General features: G+C 36.4%; 1 protein-coding gene across 3 annotated transcripts in view; it reads left to right on the top strand.

Annotated features, from left to right (window-relative positions):
• Positions 1 to 22,817, top strand: part of pdzd2 (PDZ domain containing 2) — a 112,585-nt gene that overhangs the window by 67,332 nt on the left and 22,436 nt on the right. For all 3 annotated transcript variants that reach the window (XM_077231332.1, XM_077231333.1, XM_077231334.1), the window contains 4 exons: positions 1,746 to 2,238; positions 13,906 to 14,051; positions 20,039 to 20,171; positions 20,461 to 20,631. In XM_077231332.1, coding sequence (XP_077087447.1) covers positions 1,746 to 2,238; positions 13,906 to 14,051; positions 20,039 to 20,171; positions 20,461 to 20,631 — 943 coding nt within the window. The remainder of the gene's footprint in view (positions 1 to 1,745; positions 2,239 to 13,905; positions 14,052 to 20,038; positions 20,172 to 20,460; positions 20,632 to 22,817) is intronic.

Raw genomic sequence — 22,817 nt, 5'->3', positions numbered from 1 at the left:
GAGCGCCACTGGATGTAGTGTTTCCCTAATATTGAAGGACATTGGTCATTTATTTGACCCTGGGATCCTGACGTCAGTTACACTCAAGGTGTGTGTGCTCTTTTGACCTAATATTACATTTCTTATGAGTAGATGGTTGTTCTGAAGTTTGGCCATCTTTATTTGGCCTGTTTTAACGCATTAACAGGATAGTTCACCCAAAAATTTTATTCTGTCATTTAATCACCACCAAACAGATTCCAAATCTGTATCACTTTCTTCTGTGAAACACAAAAGAAGATTTCCATTTTATGGACATTTCTTAAAATGTCTTCTTTTGTTTTTGACTGAAGATCGAAAGTCACACAGGTTTGGAACAACATGAGGGCGAGTAAATGATGACAGAATTTTCATTTTTGGGAGAACTATTCCTTTAAGGATATCAGGATGAGATCATTCGATTAAAAAATAGCCAAAATTAAGATCCTTCATGCTTTGGGGTCCCCTTTTATATGACATCATTTAAACCAAACTTTGCAAAACAAGAAGCAGAAATTATTAACTATGATCATTTCAACTTGTTAATGTATAATAGCATTTCAGGTCACAACCAGCTGAGATTGTCAAAAATGTTCGGTATACAGCTAAATATGTCAATCCAAGCACTCTTTATGAGAATCATATGAGAGAAAAGCTAAAATGTAGGTCATGTATGATAAACCTGTGAAAGTGTATTCTGCAGCTAGCAGTTAAACTTCTTATTTGCATCAGCTAATGCGGAGTGATCTCATGTCCCTGAGGTGCCAAATATCAGTTTCTTCTGTCATTATATCTGTCTTTGGACTTGTCTAGACATGGTGTAAAATATTGTTGTATCAGTGCCCTTCCATATTTAAAAAATTCCCAGATAATCCATGACCATTAATTATGACATTTTAGAAGATCCTTTGTTTGCTCTCAGAATTATACAGTTTAAAGGCATAGTTCACACACACAAACACAAACACACACACACACACACACACACACACACACACACACACACACACACACACACACACACACACACACACACACACACACACACACACACACACACACACACACACACACACACAAAAAAAGAAGAACATTCTTTCATTTACTCTCCTCATGTTGTTCTAAACTCACATGATTGTATTATATGACCTTTTATATAACACAAAAGGTGAAATACCCTATCGTTCAAAATTTTCGGGTTGGTACGATTTTTATGTTTTTGTTTTTGAAAGAATTTTAACAAAAATTTAAAAGAACCGTTTTCTATCTGAATATATTTGAAAATGTAATGTGTTCCCGTGTTGGTAAAAAGCTGAATGTTCAGCAGCCATTACTATTGTCTTGTATCAGGCAGTGCACCAAGAAGAGCTACAGTTGATGTCAAAATTTCTAAATAAAGGCTTCTTAAGATTTGGGAAAAGGAAAAAAAGGTGTTTTGACAACTTTGCAGTCCCAGTCTTCATTCGCTTTCATTACATGTAAAAGAGTGGACAAATATAAAAAACAAATTCCCCTTTGGTGTTCAACAATAGAAAATGGGTCATTTGGGTGTGGTCTGTAAACTCATAAACGTATTTGACTAGTGTATTTAATGTGTAAATGCTTGATTTGATGGACAGCTCAGTAATCCCTAATAATGTGAGAAAATGTGTATATTTTGTTACCAAACAGGTTGATTTACATTGATCATGTGTTTTAGCAGTTTGTTTTCTTTTTTTTCCCCACAGTTACTTGGCGGACCAGTGCTGGAATGGAGGCTGCATCTACCTGATCATGTTGCGAAGAATCAAACGCAAAGCTCCTCTCCCTCCATGCAATGGCAACAATGGGGGCAACTGCATGGACGTCTCTAAAGAGCACCGGCGCAATGTCTCCAACGAGCCTGTTGGCAGCCCCACACAGAATGGGCAAAACGGAAAACGAACCCGCAAATTTGGCGTTATTTCCCGCTCCTCGTTCACTCGCGACAGCAAAGAAAGTAAAGATAGCCGGGACTTTGAGCATGAGAATGGCTACAGCTCCATGGAGGCAGAGGTCACATCCCCAGAGAGCAGCACCCCTCAGGACACACCGACCGATGATTGTCCGGTCATTGGCTCCTCAGAGGTGATTTCCAATCACTTGAAGGTGGGGAGCACGGCCACCCTGCCCAGCCGATCCCACTCACGCCTGTCTGAAAGCTACAAAACTGAGTCAATAAGCAGTGAACCTTCCAGTCAGGTAAGAAATATAACCGCAAGAAAACTTGTTTTAATAGAAGTTGTTAGAATTGGTTATTCAAATAACGTTAAGTCCTGAATTTAATGAATGCATGAATCCATTAAGGCTTTTTTTAAAAAATATTTAAAAAATGATAATGAGAAAATGAGAAAAAATGAGAAAATGGTACATATTATAATACATTCTATATTATAAAGTCAAGCTGTCTGACGTATGTTGTGTCTGAAGGGAAGTTACACAGATTATGGCCATAAAATGTCAGCATAAAAATGTGCTAAATAAACAAGCAAACAAACAGAAAAGAGGACACTTTATAATCTTTGGAAGCACCCTTTAAGTCCACAGGTTCAAACATTTGCCATTGACTTTGCTTTGAGGATGAAAGAGTGGTTGGTTGATGCTCATCATGTAATTAGAAGTTTGGACCCCACAGTGCGGCTAACTGCATATGTTTCCGATTTGATTCTCCATTGGGACCCCTAGTGTTACTTGGAGCATGTAAGTCTTGTGACCTTAAACTGAGTGGCTCACTCAAATTAACCATAAGGGTTCTTCTAGATGTATCAATGTGCCAGTGGTTGGAAGAACTGCTTGAATGTATCATCCCAAAAAAGCTATATGTATCTGATTTTGAACAATCACACAGGATTTCAAAGAACGACAAGGTGTGGTTTCCATGAGATTCTGCAACAAGCCATTTTCGGAAAGCCACATGAAAGGACAACAGAGGGATTTATGTGTTTAATTGTATGTATATATATATATATATATATTAGGGCTGCAACGATTCGTCGACGTTGTCGACAAAAATCGATAATAGAAATAGTCGACAATAAATTTCATTGTCGAAGTTGTCGGCAGACATGTTTTTGCCGACCGAGGCATCTCTCTTCATTACAATCTCTGCCGAGAGTCGTACATGCGCATTAGCTTCTCTGCTGAGCGATAACATACAGAAATGGTGGCGTCCAACGCAGCAGCTGCGCGTACCAAAACATCTAAAGTTTGGGAGCATTTTAGCCCGGATACGGCGAATAAAAAGATTACCTGCATGGTTTGCAAAGCAGTCCTTGCGTATCACGGCAGCACCTCGGTGATGCACGAACATTTAAAGAGAAAGCACGTCGCACAGTTGAATGAATTTTGAATGAGTTTGACTCGCCTCGGTAAGATTTAAATAACATGGAAGCCAATACGTTTTGTTTTGGATGTTACATTTCATTGGTATACATTTCATTTCATGTACATTTCATATATGTTTACTATTATTTTCCACAGAATTAACGCAATCTCATGCTAAATTTTAGAAAAATTTAATAATTATTCGATTAGTCGACTAATCGTTTCAATAGTCGGTGACTAGTCGACTATTAAAATAGTCGTTAGTTGCAGCCCTAATATATATATATATATATATATATATATATATATTAAGGGTGTCACGATTTCGATCGAAATGAATTCACAAACTCAAAAATCGAAATAAAAAATGGAATCGTCGATACTGCCACGCCCCCATGTCGCGCCCGTGATGGAAAGTTCGGATCGTTTTACTGACTCTATTGTTCAATCTCGTTCATCAAAATTAACTAATCTTTTTTCTAGTCATTTCAGGGGCTTTAAATGTTATACTTTTAACAGGCAAATTCCCCGAACACATCCACCTACGCAATCTTGATCATATTCTGAATTAAGAAATCATTATAATGCAGTCAAAAGTAATTTACAGGGAACATTAATACTTGACCTTCCGAGTCTTTTGTTCATTTGTCGCGTGACAAATGGAATGAACGGATTGTTCATGAACGACTCATCCGGCGCGGGAAAAAACAGACGTGTTGAAAGGCTGTGAGTCCTCTAACTTGGATTCTATGCCCGAGCCCGAACTTGGCCGATATTTCCCGTCACTATCCTCGGCCCGGGCTCTTGATCTATAGACGTGCACTCCCAACGCAATAGAGTGCGGCGCGGGACTAGATATGATGGCCGAGTGCGAGCGCTGGCGGTAATGCACTCACTCTGTGTGTGCGGGAGAATAAAAAGATTCGCTGGACTCCCGCAAACTAGAAATATCTATGAATAAAACATATAAAAACTAATACATTTTTTTCATCTGTTGCAAAAAAGCAACAAGAACAACTAAAACAAAATAGAAACGATTTACAGGCCAGAGTTTCTATTTATAACATGTTTGCAGCGTTGAGCGATTTAGCCAATCACAGACATATGTGTTGATTTCTTGAACGCAATGACCAATCAGAAGCATTTAAGATAGACTCTCCTCACCGCTCAAAACGGACTTTTTGTTCAGTGCTGAATTCTGTAAGCTGGCAAATCCTTTAATTATAACAAACAAAGTGTAGACTATATATTATGAAAGATTCATTGTGCAGTCAGCTTCACTGATAATAACAGAGATGTGTGAGATTGCGAAGAACTGATGTCAGCTTTTTAGGAGCAACAGCAACCTGTGCTTAAAAAAAAAAAAATCGAGAATCGAATCTAACCGTGACCTTAGAATCGAAAATGTAATCGAATCGAGGATTTGGAGAATCGTGACAACCCTAATATATATATAATATATGTATATATATATATATATATATATATATATATATATATATATATATATATATATATATATAATTTATAACAGTTTTTATACATAGGGCCTACACAAAACAGATCAAATTAAAGCATCACATAATATATATATATAAAAAAGTATAGTATACATAAACATACACAAAAAGAACACCTCAAACACCCCCCAACTCCCCGAACACGCACCAGATAAAATAAAAAAATACATGTTAAACCAGGCCATGTACAATAAATAATTAAACACCAATTAAAAACCATAGGCTACTTAACTCCAGGCAACTTCAGTAAAACATTGAAAACTGAGTGAACGTATAAAAAATTCCAATTTACAACTCTTAAAAAGATACCTAGGAAAGGGGCCCCAGATTTTATCAAATTTTTTAGAAGCATCAATCTTGGAAAAACGAATCCTTTCGAGCTTGAGGGAAGCAACTACAGTGGTGTGAATAAGTTAGGCCCCCCATGCTAAAGTTGCCTAAAAAGAGGAATAAAAAATCATCTTTTGGAAATTGATCTTAATGGCTTAATTGGAAAAATGAGGAAAAATCCAACCTTTAAGGACACCAATTTTCTTTGTGTATGAATAATGTATCATAAATAAATAAATGTTCTTCCTTAAAATACAGGGTGCATAAGTCATTGCCCCCCTATGTTAAATTCCCATAGAGGCAGGCAGATTTTTATTTTTAAAGGCCAGTTATTTCATGGATCCAGGATACTATGCATCCTGATAAAGTTCCCTTGGCCTTTGGAATTAAAATATCCCCACATCATCACACACCCTTCACCATATCTAGAGATTGGCATGGGGTACTTTCCATAAGATCATCTTTCAATGCAAATCAAACCAGCTATTAGGCTAACTGAAATAAAACCATGCCAATCTCTAGATATGGTGAAGGGTGTGTGATGATGTGGGGATATTTTAATTCCAAAGGCCAAGGGAACTTGATCAGGAACATGAAATAACTGGCCTTTAAAAATAAAAATCTGCCTGCCTCTATGGGAATTTAACATAGGGGGGCAATGACTTATGCACCCTGTATTTTAAGGAAGAACATTTATTTATTTATGATACATTATTCATACACAAAGAAAATTGGTGTCCTTAAAGGTTGGATTTTTCCTCATTTTTCCAATTAAGCCATTAAGATCAATTTCCAAAAGATGATTTTTTATTCCTCTTTTTAGGCAACTTTAGCATGGGGGGCCTAACTTATTCACACCACTGTATCTCAGCCAGCCATTTACGAAAACTGGGTGGTGAAGTGGACTTCCAAAACATCAAGATCACCCTTTTAGCAATACCCATACTGAACATAAGAGACAATAGTTGAGAATGCGTCAACGCGAATGTAGGGTCAGAAGATCCAAACAGAGCTAATTCAACATCTGGACTGCTATCTTCTCCAAAAACATTTGTGTACCACCTAGATGTGTTCTTCCAAAACTCAGAAATCTCAGGGCAAAACCAAAAAGTATGAACATGCGTCCCATCTGAGCTCTTGCATCTATCGCATAATGGCGAAACTGAAGGGTCAATTTTACCCTCAAGTTTAGCTTTCGTATAATCTAACCTGTGAGGCGGGTTATATTTTTAATAGGGATTTATTAAATATATTGGTTTCGGCAGAATATTATAGTGTTTAAGATTTTTATTTATTGGTTGTTATTGGATATTTGTGCATACTAATTTCTGCTATTTTTATGTTTAGCCTACCTTTCTAAATCTTAAAAAAAAAATAACAACAATGTAATCTCAAAATGAATATCTGTTTTTCATACATTATTATGTTATAATCACTAAATGTATGGCCAATTTTAGATCTTAGTGTTTTAATTTTTTTATTTATTTTGGCAAAATGGGACAAGAACGTTATTAGTGGCCATTTATTGGTATTTGCCAGAATAACGATGCATCCTTACTATCAAAGTATAAAATGTAATTTAATATGACTAAATCAACCAGACTACATTAGGTTACACAAACGAAAGTTACTTGTAAAGGTTAATTTAGGTAGAAATAGCTTTTTAACTCTTCGGGGTCGCCGATCACGCCGGCGTGATCAAGTTACATGACCAGTTTAAGACGTCAAAGCATAAAAACAAAGTCACGCTGAGCGCTGCCGTCCACTTCTGTCGAAAGTGCTGGCTTGAAATTCTATTTTACTTTTTGTTTTGTGTTGATAGACCAAGTAAAAACGGAGATATGATCATTTAAACTTTATATAAAAAAATACTGACGCGTTCGTAAAAGAACGCAAGATGGGATGCGACAGGCGTTGCATTTATTCTAATAACTTCGTCGGTTTTTGTCATAAAACAAAACGGAGAAAAATGTGTGAATCTGCTGACTCTGCTCTTCAGGCTGCACATTTTAGGGAATGGAGGAGGAGCCAACTGAGCTAAGACGCAAAATTGAAAGGCAGAGGACATGAAGAGTTGATAAAGAGAGACATATATACGTTATATATAGAGAGAGATTATTGCTAGTTTTTGGAAGAGTTTGAGTAGATTTTGAGAATAGTTTAGGAGTAGTGTAGATAGTTTAGGTAGTTTAGGAGTAGTTTAGGTAGTTTAGGAGTAGATTTAGCTAAACTGTTTTGAGGAGAGGCACAGATAAAAAATAAAAATAAAAAACACCTGATATTTGTTGTAAATAGTTGTATGTATAATTTGATTTTGTGTTCATTTTACCTTTTGTATGGTATATTTGCACTTTTGAGGAACCCCTCTTACTCAAGGAATGAAATCCCTGTAATGTAGCTATCTGTGTAATTGTACATGAAGTGTTTTGTGGAGTTTCTAAGCAAAAAAGAAAAGAAAAAACGCCTATTGCCACACCTGCTTTTTGCTGCATATAGTTTAATTTTATCTCAATTTTAAATGTTTTATGTTGTATTTCACTATTTGCGAACCCTCATACTCTGGGAATGCAAGGCCTTAAATATAGCTCTCTGAATGATTGTGTGCACAACATTTTTTTTTAAAAGTGGCTGAGCTAAAAAGAAAGAAAAAAAGCCAATAGCTACACACGCTTTTTTTTGTAAATCATATTTTTTTTGTATATAGGTTGATTATATCTGAATTGTACCTGTATATGCTGACATTTACAACTTGTGTTTACATTTTAAACCTTTTAAAATGCTTCATTGAGCATGTTTGTGTTTTTTGTAGTAGAAAAGCTATAATTTTTCTATTCGGATGTGTGATTTTGGGTCCAGTATGTTGATAGAGTACATCAAAGTGAAAAACTAATTGTCTGATCATATAGGTGATGTTGTGCTGAAAAAAATTATACCAAACATTGGTATGGTAAACATTTTTTTATGTTGCAAAATTAAAAAAAAATAAAAGTACTCAAAAATGGCCAAAATAGCCCAAGACTCCGAAGGGTTAAGAGAGAATCTGCTCATTTTCACTATTTTCAATGAATTATCTAAATGGTTAAAATCATGTTACATAATGGCAGTTTTAAAAGCAAATCAAAAATCATTTTAAAGTTAACTAACTCATGGAGACACTGAAATTAGTCACATTATCTTGGAGCAATGCAATATCTCATCCAGAATGTGTATGTCACCGTTATGTTGCAGTTCACCAACCACAATAAAGAACAAGTCCTAATGTTTTTATCTGTAGAATCTTTGTTGTATACACACTGATGACTAATCTGTTATGACTGACTTCACAGCCCAGTTGACAGGAAACATAATCTGAGTGTAACATTAATTACAGTTTGTAGGCATGTTCCCTCTCAAGTATACTTTTCCAAAATGTGATAAAATAAGTTTCCTAGACATACAGTGAGATTACCATGCAAGTAATTAGTAGCATTAATTTGTCTGTGCAAGCATGTTGTGTAGGAACATGTCAGGAGGGAGGATGTGTGAGCTTATTTTGACAGTGAACAGGAAAAGTGTGAGAACGTTAGAAGAGATATCTCTGTGAGATATCCCGTGTCAGTGATTCACCCCGCCGACAGGCTTTCCTTGAGAACATGCCCCTTTCCTAGACAGATTTCAAAGGAAATGTGAACAAGTTGCAGCATGTTTGTAGTTCAGAGGTGTGTGCAAACCCAACTGTCATTTTGGGAAGGAGTGTTAAAGGTGAAGTGTGCATCTGCGCCACAAGAAATAATGAGTTTTTCCATGCAGGTTACTCAACCTCCAGCACCCTCCATCTAGGCTATATAATCAGACATACACTACTGTTCAAAAGTTTTGGGTCAGTACTTTTTATGTTCTTAAAAGAAGTCTCTTATGCTCAGCAAGGCTGCATTTATTTGATCAAAAGTACAGTAAAACTGTAATGTTGGGAAATATTATTACGATCTAAAACAACTGTTTTCTATTTTAATATACACTGCCCGACCAAAAAAAGCGTCGTTATTTGGATTTAAATTGGCAAATGCTTAAGAGTCTATGATTGGATAATTATTGCTGGAATTATGTTTTAGTATATTGTTATAGTGTTAGTTAAGTAAGTACATGTTACAGTTATTTCACATATACATAATGTGTTCTTATTAGTCAATCAGATGTGGCTACGTCATTACATAGGGATTAGTTCACTGCTTGTTTACGTTTAGCGTCAGTATGCTAAAGGGATTTATTATGTGGGGGTGCTCTCCCTAGGGCGGTCCGGGGGTATGCCCCCCTGGGAATTTTTTTGAAAAATAAACCATTAAATTGCACTTTCTGTAGAGTTTTGTGCAAAAAAAATGGAGAAATTGAGTATTACATGATATGTTAAAAACTGCAAGGTTAAGAGCATATACTTTGCATTGTAGTATCAACAGGTATTAGGACATTTAGTATTTACATTACTGTTAATCAGTCATCACTTGATTACAGTTGTATTACCTTGTTATGATATAGTGACCCATACAATCTGCCAAACATAATGTGCCACATGAAGAGACAGTGCAGCATATGACAGTAGCAACAGCTGAGAAGATTTGGGTCTGTGATGACCAGGTCACACAAACTTCCTTCTCCCATTCTCTCTCTTTACTACTACAACACACACACACACACACACACACACACACACACACACACAGCCTATTCTGCATCATTTCACATATGCACAAGTCACAAAAATAAAATCAATCTATCCTTGTGGAAAGGTTGCTTGGTAGCTAAAAGTAGGTCTAGCAAGTCTCATATGTCTCTAATTCACACAGATCAAATACAAATATGCTGAATGTATTGCTAGTTTATTTTGAGTAGTCAGCAAGCAGTTCTTGGCAGTTTGCTGATAATCGGTGTCTGAAGTAAAATGCTTAAAACACCTCCTGAGAAAAATCACATGGTCAACCTCTTGGTTATTTAATTTTGATTATTTTCCTTACCTTGTCATTCAAGGCCAGGGCACTTTTTGTACATTTCTGGAACTTTTGCGCACTTCCACATCCCGCGCAACTACGGATCTCACAGGAGGAACATTGATTCTTTTTATTAGCGGTGTAGAAAATGGGCAAACAGCTCTCAGAGAGAATGGGTTTCATATTATCCACACATGCATTTATTTAATAAAATCGCAACATTTGGCGTCATATAATCGCATAGGCTTGACATCGCGATTGCGATATGATTAATCGTGCAGCACTAGTTATCAAGAAGCTAATAATGTGTTGCCAATGTGAGAGCCCCGGCCCAATTTAACCTGCTCGCAGGCTCCGATGCGGATTGTTGTATAAACCCATCAGCACTGGGCAAGAGCATAAAACCCCCGTTGATGTAAAGTTGTGTCTTGATAAGTAAAATTCCTGAAATGGACTCTCTTTGTTGTGTGCTTCTCTTCACGCCTCCACGGACACTGAATCCGACCAAACACGAGAAAGCACAACAATATTTGGCAACAGTTCTTCTAACGCTAATTGATGGAGTGTGTAGCTTTTCAGTTCTAAAAAAAACCATGCAGGATACAAGATATTTACCAAAAATTGTTGGAAGTACATGTTTGATTAGTGTTGCACGATTGCAATCGCGATGTCAAGCCTATGCGATATTATATGACGCAAAATGCTGCGATTTTATGAAATAAATAAATGCATGTGTGGACATGAAACCCATTCTCTCTGAGAGCTGTTTGTCCATTTTCTACACCGCTAATAAAAAGAAGACCAGTCAGTTTCGGTTTAGGCAGTGGTGTGTAACGTTATGGTCACACCGTGACTTTTTCCGGTGTGCAGCGGAGAACAGGTGAAGATGGATGCCGAGCAGACGGACACTGAACTAATGGCCAAAAAAAAAAATCAACCTCTGTTATATGGCGATATTTTGGCTATAATGTAGCCTGACCAACACTGAGCACAGAGAGTCAGGGCTACCAACGCTCACTCATTTAGCGTGAGACTCAAGCGATTGACACTTTTCACACGTCGTCCACCCACCCCGTTGTTATTATAGCCTAGTAAAAAATGCATTATATTCATTTTGACTTGTTATTTTTAACCTTTAATAATAATACCAGCTGTCTGACAGGGCTCTCTGTGTGTTAACAGCATTAGGTGAGGTATTTTTCTTTTTCTTGAGAAAAATGAACATGTATCTACTGTTAGGCTACCTAATATTTATCCAAATGAATCGATATTGAATCAAGATCGGAATCAAATCACAAGATTTGAATTAAAATCGTCAAATTTGTGTCAAGCAATAATAAAAACAATAGCCTACCGGTCATTGTACCATGTTAACATTTTAACAAGTTGTCAATAAACTTACAATTAACAACAAACAATAAACAAAATTCTGTTACCAAATGTTTAGACAATCACAATACACTTACACCAGAAATGATCCACAGACTGAGTTTCTAAAGCATATGTTGCATCATGCTTAAATGTCCCTTTTTGTCTGGACAGAATGTTCAAAATATCTTATTTTCATGAGCATAATGTTCTTATTTATTGTTCTATTTATTTTATACTATTGTACTATTGAGACAATAACAAGTTTGCAGTAATGCAAAGATGTCATTATTTAATTTTGCAAAAAATATTATTTTAATTTGGAAACACTGTGCATTTAGTTGTTGCTGCTAATTTGAGTTGAGAAATACACATTTCAGTATTATCACTAATCTGCGTGTGCATTTTCCTTGAGAACCAAGCAAGCTGACTCATGAAACCAGTTGTTTATTATATTGCAATCACATATCGCAATCGCAATATTGACCTCAATAATCGCAATATGACATTTTCCCCAAATCGTGTAGCCCTATAGTTTTGATGTTATTTCCATCAAGAGGTGCATACATTTTCGGTCAAGATCTCATATTGACAATGCAAGAGTCAAGTCCTCTACAAAGTCAACTCCAGCACAAAAAATCCCAAAGACTTTCAATGAATTTAAGGTCTGGGCTCAAAGGTGCTAATTCATGTGGGAAAATGATTATATATATATATATATATATATATTTTTTTTTTTTTTTCTTCTTCTTGTTTGAATGGGCAGTGTATTTTGAAAATGTAATTTATTCCAGTGATGGTAAAGCTCCATTTTCAGCATCATTACTGCAGTCTTTAGTATCACATGATCCTTCAGAAATCAGATGGATGAAAAACTCAAAAGATCAGTATTTTTTTTAATAGAAATCTTTTGCAACAATGTAAAAGTCTTTGCTGTCACTTTTAGCAATTGAATGTGTTCTTGCTGAATTAAAGAATCAAAAAATCTTTCTGACTCCAGGCTTGTGTATGGTAGTATATTTACCTAAAAAGTAAATGTTAGCAAGATTGGCATCTGTCAAGAATCACCCCCCTTTTTATCTTTTATCTTGTGAACATCTTGCCAGTTTTCACTTGTGTTTCACTATGTTCTCTGCCTCTTTGGCAAGCCTTCTGATGTTGGCCATTGTTTCTGGTGATTGAAACAATAACAATATTTAAACATTTGAAAAAAATAAAAATTCTTTATACATACAAACTTTATACTTACAGACATAAAAAAGCTTTGAATTACAATATTACAACTTTGTTGACTGAAAATTAACAATATGAAAGGTTATGTATTAGTATGCTAAAGGTAAAACTTTATTTCTGAATATTTTTAAAGAATAGGCTATATATTTTTAGGCTGATTTAATGACCCGTGTTTAAAATGGTGTTTGAAAATGTATGGGCTTTTGTGTTAGTGTTAGTGTTAATGTTAGAAAAGCTTTGATGTCAGGTACAGTAGATATAAATGGCTCAGTGGCTGAAATTAATTAATGCATTTGAAGCCTGACTGGGGAAAAAACACTCTGGATGTTATGACATTATTGTATGTAATGGACTTTTAAACCATATTGTACATATGAAGTACAGTTAGGAAGAAGTCTGTTTTTTCTACAACTGGAGTTGAGAAACAGGATTAGGTCCATTTAACCTCATAATAAAACTGTCACTTATTTTAATTTTCATTCAAAATTTGTTTTTTTAGTTGTTCAGCCATCATAATAGGCAAAAAGCACACAAAAAAGAATTCAAGAACAGACAGGATGTGAGAACAAACTGCATAATCTATTATAAATATATGTATTTTAGCTTTAACCCATCTAATCCAAAATATTGTCACTTAAATGAATTCAGGTTCGTTAAATAACAGAACCGAATTTTTTTAATTCATCATTGATGAACAGTAATGGTGATTGATGAAGTGCAGCTCAGACGGATAGAGAAATGGCTCTTGAAACTGTCAGAAACAAGTTTCCCTTCTTCTGATAAATGGCCTTTCCAAAGGAGGAAGTAAGCCTGGATAAAAGAAAAAAATAATGGAAAATACTTAAGTTCTTACGCTTAACTTTACAAAACCTTTTTTCTTATCTTAGGGAAATAGGCTATACATTTGCTGAAATTACATAAACAATAATTTGCCGAATGGTCTGTACAAAGATTATTAGTTGTTGTTGTTTGTTTTGCATGATATGCAGTACAAAATGGGAAACAGTTTGAGAACTATAATGTAAGTTAAAGCCACAAAGCAGCTGCTACAGGAGATATCTAGTGTTATTTAACAAAGCACACTCCTGATTGTTCCTTCATATGGATGAATATCCCCCTCTTCTCATCTACAGCCCTGTGAGGGCAGCCAGATCTGGAAGATGCACATGGTGAAGGGTCAAGACGGACTGGGTATCCAGATCACGGGCGGTCGAGGGTCCAAACGCTCTCCTCACGGTATCATCGTGGCCCACGTGGAGGAGGGAGGAGCTGCACAGAGGTAAACGGTTTTCATTAGCAAAGGTTTTCAGCTGCTGCCTTGGCAACAGTAGGTGCCGTGGTGATACTTCTCAATCAACATCTCATACATATGCAAGCGTCAGATAGTCTTGAGTGCCCTCTGCCATACTCATTCATCTTCAAAGGCATTGTGACACCCTTATATGGATGCACAGAAAATATCCAGTCACGCTGCCATGTGTACGATAATGACCAGCTCACAAAGTATCAGAAGCTTCAGTAGTTGTAGTCATAATGCTCTATACTGCTAGCGTTTGCTGTCCTGTTGACATTATGTCTACTGTCTAATTTAACAATGTGTAGGGATAGTGAAAAATATTATTTCCAAGCATTTTACATCACGATACTGTGATATTCACATGCCAAAGAATCATCACTCTTAGTTATATTATTTACATAAATGTTTTTGGAAATAATGAGTAAATAGCTATGTTTACGTCCACCTATTTTTATGCACATTTTTGGATATTTCATAAAAAAAACTCTGGATGGAAACACTAAAAGTTGCATAAATTCTAAAAAACGTTTTATCCCATAAGAACACCGACATAAACTATGATGAAAACACATTTATCAAATAAATTCCTTGATGCTCATAAAAAAGCCTTGTGAGTTTGCGATGGAACGGCATAACTGGACTAACCAGCAGACCGATCTCGTTGCACAATGCACAGCATCTGAAATGCTGGTAATTTGGAATAATTACCTGACAGAACTGTCTTACATGACTGCATTCCCAAGCAGCAGCATCTGCCTCCGAAAGCAAAATAACTTTGCGTTTCGTCTGTGCGCTCTGAGACGCATGTTTGATCAATTTATTATACTAAATTTTATATACATTGGTTTCTTCTGCTAAGTGATATTAAGTGCCAGTTTATCAGGAAGTGACGAATTCAGCTCTTGAGCTCTTCAACTCGCTCGATGGAAACGGTGCTTTATTCGCAAATGTTTTATGCGATATTCCAGTTTTGCGCGCAAGTTAAATTCGCAACTTTGGATGGAAACATAGATACTGTAATTAAATTTACAATGGATTAAGTCAATGTACACTTGATTGTTTTACTCAAGCAAAGCCCCAACCTACCCTAATCCAAAATACGGAATAAATGTAAAAATATGATGTTGTATAATTAGGGATGTGGCAATATTAAAATTCTGACCAATACAATAAGCTGATAATTATTTTCAAGTTGTGGCCGATAATGGATCATTTGCTGATATCAATTATTAACGGTGTTATTAAATTATTGGTGTTTTAATGATTAATGTTATACGGGTTAGATGATGACATAGGTAATCTATAAGCAAGTGAAATGAGCATGCACAATAAAATATTCAATATTTACAGACACTGTTAAACTACAAATAAATAATGGTATCACATCAGTAATAATGATATTTTAACAATATTGGGCTGGCAAATATTCATTTTTTAATTGATCTGAAATCTGTGGTTTAGATTTTTATTCTATTAAATTTTGAGAGGGAAATTTTGAATAAATCTACACTAAACTAAATTTAGGATATTATCATATCATGACTCCCTGGCTCCCTGGAGATTTCCACCTGCTTTGCAGTACCGGGGTATGTAAGCAAATAGTTGTCTTTTAGCAAAGCTAGACAGAGCCAGCATAGGATTCTAACATGATACTATATATCCCTTCAATTTATACAAACACACAATAACAATTGTGAGGTCTTTTTTAATACTGCAGAAATATTTCCCTCTCTGTCTACATGTGAATTGGCCCTTAAACTGTGTTTTAAGCTGTAACATGTTGGAGAATTTGCTGACTTGCTTCCCTTTGTGATTCATTAATGCACACTTTGGCGAAGTTTAAAGGGAAACACAACAACCTGATGGTAATGAGCCAAAAGCTAAAATTAACCCTTGCTGTCTAAAAAACAATTTGAATTACTCCCCCTAGTTGTTGTGCTATGTTAAATAAATGCGTTTAGGGAAAATGAGCCCCTGTGGCTTTACCTTGGGACCCCAAAAAAAAAAATTGATTACAGGATATACAAATTCATGAGTTGTTGCAGATCTGTTGGAAAACACATACGCTGCTCCCCCACAGCGTCTACAGTCAGAGCAGGCTATTTTTGGTATGACCAGCACTAGGGTTTATTGTTATAATTTAACAGTTCTATATTTCCTCCCACATAGTTTTAATGGGGGTCATTTCTGAGAAACCTATAGACATGAATCATGCATATTGGTCAAACTGGCTGCTTTCCAAACATTTCTTTTTAGTGTGGCACAAGAGGTGGTCAGATTCAGGGCCATCAGTGCAGCATGATGTGGGTTGTTATGAAGTTTCCTGCACTTATATAACAACTAACACTGAGATAACCTCAGATTCCTTCATCTGTGACTGAAGCCCTGAGGATTTTGACCAGTGAGAGGCTTTAAAATTTTGAATCTTTCTCTCTTCACTGCACACTGTTCATCGTAATGAAGCCTCAGTTGAGTGGTCAGGCTGGAAGAATCCAAACTGTCTGAACACATTTGGAAATGGAAGAGTGTAGCAGAGACAGAGATGTCTTTATAGTACTGATAATTTTAACAGCGAATTTTGATTTAGATTTAGCCATAGTCTTTTGACTAAAATGCCATTTTAGTTTTTGTCATATTTTAGTAATCTGAATTGTTAGTCTAGTTTTAGTCGACTAAATATCATAAGATATCATATCTACATAAGATAAGAAACAAATAAGAGACAAATAAATACATTTGAACAAAGATACAAAAGAAATAAACTGTGCTATAAGTTTTTTGAAGTAGGTCTAACAGTATTATTCAGGTAAGAAATATTAGAGAAATTAAATAAAGTAATCAAGTGTAAAATAGTGCGTATAAATCCTAATTAAAGCTACTAAAGCTACTCAGTCAAGAGCAGTGAGTGATTTTTCTCTTTGCGTTTTGTCGTTTGAATTAACATTAGGGACGGCAGCAGGTTTATAAGGACACTTTACTGTCATTTTAATAACTAATGCACAGCGCCACTGATACACCTCCGATTTTCTCCCAACTGTTTACTTTCACTTAAGCTATAACCAACTCTGTTTAAATTAATACTCACCAAAACAGGCAGTTAGACATTGTTGTTGTGTGTATGTGTCCTTTTAAGCACAATAAGAAGTGAAAGGAAACTCAATTCAGCACTTTTAAGCTGTCAGAGAGGCACCATATCTAATTGAGTTCTCTTTCACTTCTTCTTTCACTTGAATAGTTTAAAATTGCTTTAATATTTAAATTGGCAAATCCTATGCAAATACATGATAAAAGTTTTGTCAAATGATTCCTTCAATTGTCCCGGGCCATCATGCAGTCCTTATTGTCGAGCCCTGTATTGTATTGTAAATTTCTTTGTGTTTTCTGGGAGATTGTTACGTTACTCCATATGGTTTACAAATTATCTTGTTTTCCTGACATTAAATGGGAAACTTATCCGCATGTCTTTTTTTCTCTTTCTCACAGATGTTGACATTTTTAAATTTTTTATAATTCATGCAGCAATTGTATCTATTAACCCACCGCATGTGCACATCTAACCTTCCTACCACGCAGAGTCTCTTCGCAAATTGTCCCTCCCTAACATTTTCGTCTTGGTCTTATTCGTTGAGGAGGTCAATAGATTACCATTATAGTTTTTGTCATCAAAAAATGTTTTTATTAGTTATCATATCATTTTCAAAATGTTGTTGACAAAAATAAATTATTCATCAACAAAAGTAATACTGCTTTGTGCTTTTTCTTGATAAAGCATGATGAAACTGGTTTAATTTCACCCTGAACACAATAGCTATTGCATCATTTAGATATTTGCACCTAGACAAATAAATAGTTAAATTTCATGTGGATGATCCAGACATTATTTTAAAAAGTTTTGAAGTTCCAAGAGTAGATAGTTCCTGCTCTCTTCCCATGACAAATGGGTTTCAATGATGTTAAGTATAAAAGTAGTTTGAATTATGTTCTGTATTCTCTTGGTTCAAATACATTAAGGTATTTACTTTCTTAATACACATTACTGGACTTGTTGTGATTTATTCATTAGAGAAGTGTTTTTCCCCCAAACATTTCAAACTACTTATATCTGGTTTTAATATTTACTTTATTTTTTTTTATTTTTTATATATATATATATATATAGATTATATTTACCTCTAATTTATTTTAACTTTAGTTTTAGTCATTTTTGTACTTAAACTTTATTTTTTGCTTGCTTTTAATTTAATATTTATATATTGTTTTCAGCTTTATTTCAGTATTTTTTTTAAATTGTTTTAGTCAACAATAACAACAGACTCCAGTTTGAAAACCCCTGCCTTTCATCAGGAATAATAACAGGTTGTCATTTTCTTTGGTCGTCATCAAGCTATCTGTCATATAGAAACCGCTTGTAGTGATCCAATCAATTCCTGATTAACATCCAATTAACATTTCACTTAAATAGCTGCAATGTGACATGAGAAGTGTATGCTGCTTGTTTTTTTTTTAGGTGCTGGTCATATAATTAGAATATCATCAAAAAGTTGATTTATTTCAGTAATTCCATTCAAAAAGTGAAATGTGGATATTATATTCATTCATTACACACAGACTGATATATTTCAAATGTTTATTTAATTTAATTTTGATGATTGAAACGGACAACTAATGATAATCCCAAATTCAGTATCTCCGAAAATTAGATTACTTAAGACCACTACAAAAAAAGGATTTTTTGAAGTGTTGGCCAACTGAGAAGTATGATCATGAAAAGTATGAGCATGTACAGCACTCAATACTTAGTTGGGGCTCCTTTTGCCTGAATTACTGCAGCAATGCGGCCTGGCATGGAGTCGATCAGTCTGTGGCACTGACAAAACTGAATAAAGTTCATTGCTAAAGAGGCTGGCTGTTCACAGAGCTCTGTGTCCAAGCACATTAATAGAGAGGCGAAGGGAAGGAAAAGATGTGGTAGAAAAAAGTGTACAAGCAATAGGGATAACCGCACCCTGGAGAGGATTGTGAAACAAAACCCATTCAAAAATGTGGGGGAAATTCACAAAGAGTGGACTACAGCTGGAGTCAGTGCTTCAAGAACGACCACGCACAGATGTATTCAAGACATGGGTTTCAGCTGTCGTATTCCTTGTGTCAAGCCACTCTTGAACAAGACACAGCGTCAGAAGCGTCTAAAGACAAAAAGGACTGGACTGCTGCTGAGTGGTCCAAAGTTATGTTCTCTGATGAAAGTAAATTTTGCATTTCCTTTGGAAATCAAGGTCCCAGAGACTGGAGGAAGAAAGGAGAGGCACCGAATCCACATTGCTTGAAGTCCAGTGTAAAGTTTCCACAGTCAGTGATGGTTTGGGGTGCCATGTCATCTGCTGGTGTTGGTCTACTGTGTTTTCTGAGGTCCAAGGTCAACGCAGCCGTCTATCAGGAAGTTTTAGAGCACTTCATGCTTCCTGCTGCTGACCAACTTTATGGAAGAGGAAGATGCGATACGCCAGACCCAACAATGCAGAAGAGCTGAAGGCCACTATCAGAGCAACCCGGGCTCTCATAACACCTGAGCAGTGCCACAGACTGATCGACTCCATGCAACGCCGCATTGCTGCAGTAATTCAGGCAAAAGGAGCCCCAACTAAGTATTGAGTGCTGTACATGCTCATACTTTTCATGTTCATACTTTTCAGTTGGCCAACATTTCTAAAAATCCTTTTTTTTTATTGGTCTTAAGTAATATTCTAATTTTGGGATTTTCATTAGTTGTCAGTTTTAATCATCACAATTAAATGAAACAAACATTTGAAATATATCAGTCTGTGTTTAATGAATGAATATAATATCCAAATTTCACTTCATTTTTTTGCTGAAATAAATCAACTTTTTGATGATATTCTAATTATATGACCAGCACCTGTATAAGGGGATGTCCTGATCATGTTTCTCTGCTTCTGTTTTTATTTCAGAGATGGCCGTCTGAAGGCAGGCGATGAGTTACTTATGATAAACGGTCACTCCCTTGTTGGACTCTCACACCAGGAGGCTGTAGCCATCCTGCGCTCCACTGCTGGACTCGTGCAGCTGGTGGTGGCCAGCAGGGTGAGTTTGGCCTTATACTACCGTATATCAATAAGTGTCTGTCACTGCACGGGGAAGTGTCTTCACACACAAATCATGAGCTGTTCTTGATGTGTTCTTCGTATAAAGTGTGTCAGCCGTTCCAGCACATAAAGATGTCACAGGCAGATGCTTGTAGCAGCTAAAAAATTGAAGAGTGAAGCGCTGATGGGCTCGCCGCTTGGCTTTCTGATATAAAGTTAAAAATACTCGCAGGCTGCTCAACGGCACACAACATACTCTCTTCAGCTGCTCTTCCTTCCTTTCCCAGGATGAATCCGAAGTGGACTTCCACAAGTACCCGTCCACCAGCTTGCCCGACCTAGTGAGCACGTGCTCAGGTCCGGACGCCTCTCCCTCCCCCGGGGAGGAGAAGGAGAATATGGAGCCGGACATGGAGGACGTGAGGGCCAGCAGTCTTTCACTGCCCACCCAGGACTTGGTACGTATGCTTGCCGCCTATCAGCCTGATTATCAGCCACTTTCATCTGGTGCTGCCTCAGCTGCCCTCAGAACGAGCTAGAACAAACTGTTTTCTGTTTTTGGTAGAAGAGTGTTTATGATTAAAAGGTTGCTTTGTGGATAAATGTTCAGTGCTTTATAATCTGTTTGTTAGTGTGTAGTCGTTCTTCTCCGTTAAACTTTCACTGCCACCTTGTTGAGGTGTTTGATAAAAAGTGAATGCACTTCCATGGGTTGTCTGATAAGAACAACCTTTTCCATATATTTTTTAGGAAAATCGAAATACCCGCAGCATGTTGTGATTTAAAATACAGCTTCAAAGATAGCACAGTTGCTTTATCTGTTTGCTGCTTTTGATCTGTGTGCCAGGGCCCTATTTATGTTCTTGAGGTTTTATCTGTTGTTTTGCCAGAAAAATATTAGTGCCACTGCTTACCCAAGCTGCCATTGGATCAGCATTTGTTTGTTTCATCACAGATAACAAATTATTCATTTGTTCTGCGCAAGCAGGCGTGCATTAAATCACTAATGCCACACAGCGTTAAAGTTTAATCAATACAAAATGAGACGTTGCGCTGGTTTGGTGATCAGTGATGACAACAAGGCTAATGCCGGCCATTAACTGTTTCAGTGGCACACTGACAGGACCACACAACTCAATGCATTAGGGATAAACCCTTGAGCGGCTGTTTTGTAGAGCAGCGCCCATGGTGCTCTGGTTGAGATGTTCTGCGGTGCAGAGTAAAGTGGGTCATTCACCACCGCCCCCCACTGCGTCTATACTGCATATCTTGCTTTCGGAATAAAAAAAAATGAAAAAGAGCAACCGTCCCGCCTGCTGTCTAATTACATTAGCATTCCACGGCTCCTGCTGAACATAGCCGTGAATCTGGGGCATTAAAGCTTGGATTTGTTTTACTGTAGAATAAAGAACTTTTGACCAATGTTATTTTATGATGTTCTAGTGCCTATTAGTAATTTTCTTATAGTGACAATTTTTAAGCTTAGAAATAGCAAACAACACAGTAACAGATACTGTATATAGTTCCATTTATAGCACTAAATACACATGACTTGATGGGTAGATAGGTAGGTGGATGGATGGATGGATGGATGGATGGATGGATGGATGGATGGATGGATGGATTTGTAGATAGGCAGGCAGATAGATCTAGTTAATGCGCATAGAAGCGGCTTGATCTGACAGATATTTGTACTGTTTAATGCGTTTGAGAGGTAGTTTCCTTAGTGCATAACTTACATTTCACAGGTATAAACTCCATTTGTAAATGTTAGAAAGTCATGCAAATATTTCCATTTTGCTGTCAAGACTGGATGAGCCTTATGCAAGCAAGTCTGCGCAAAACTTCACAGACTTCAGTGAACGAGCGCCGCTGTGCGCATACACGCCAAACAGACGGAGTGGAATAATTCTCACTAAAATATACATTTCGCTAAAATATTTGTTGTTGGACATTAAATGTGCCATAAGTTGAATTTTAAACCTGCAAGTAAGTGTATTTTTATGATGGCATAGCAGTAACTGTAAAGCGACCGTTGTAATGGGGTAATCAAATGTAGGCTTAATACTAAGCTCAGATGAGGGAATGTGTGTTCCTCTTTTTTATTTTCATTTTCAGTTTAGTGAATTTAACTTCTAATTTAAAAATCATTGTTTTTTTTTTGTAGATTGTAATGTTGCAATGTTAGAATGTAATGCAGTTATTTTTTTTTTGCACATAATATATAACATGGCCTACATGGTTACATTCACTATATTTGTTTTCATCGCCTTCAATATGAACATTGTTTGTTGGACAACATTTTGCAGGATATGAAATATTTTTATCCAAATAGGAAAAAGTAGAAGCCAAGAAATACAGAGATTTTTTTTTGTTTTGTTTTTTGTCCACATCGCCCGGCCCTACTGAGACTCTTTGTGTGGCTAGACAAAGACCATCTTAGCCTAGTTAAACATCAATAGGATTCCCTTCACTGCTGAAAAGATGAATACTTGTAAATAAAGGCTTATGGGACATGATGATGAGGTTTAAGGAGCCTGTAGTTTCCTCTTATCCTGTGTTCTCTAGTCTCTAGTGAGCTGTTTTCTCCCTCTAGGCTTTATTCTCTAATGAATGACCGAGGGGGAGCTCTTAAAGAGTGGTG

This window comes from Siphateles boraxobius, unplaced genomic scaffold (genome assembly GCF_051911475.1).
Source record: "Siphateles boraxobius isolate OS27281-9 unplaced genomic scaffold, OSU_SipBor_1 16, whole genome shotgun sequence".
NCBI classification, from domain to species: domain Eukaryota; kingdom Metazoa; phylum Chordata; class Actinopteri; order Cypriniformes; family Leuciscidae; genus Siphateles; species Siphateles boraxobius.
The sequence above is the reverse complement of the archived record's forward strand: the minus strand, read 5'-3'. Positions and strand labels throughout refer to the sequence as shown.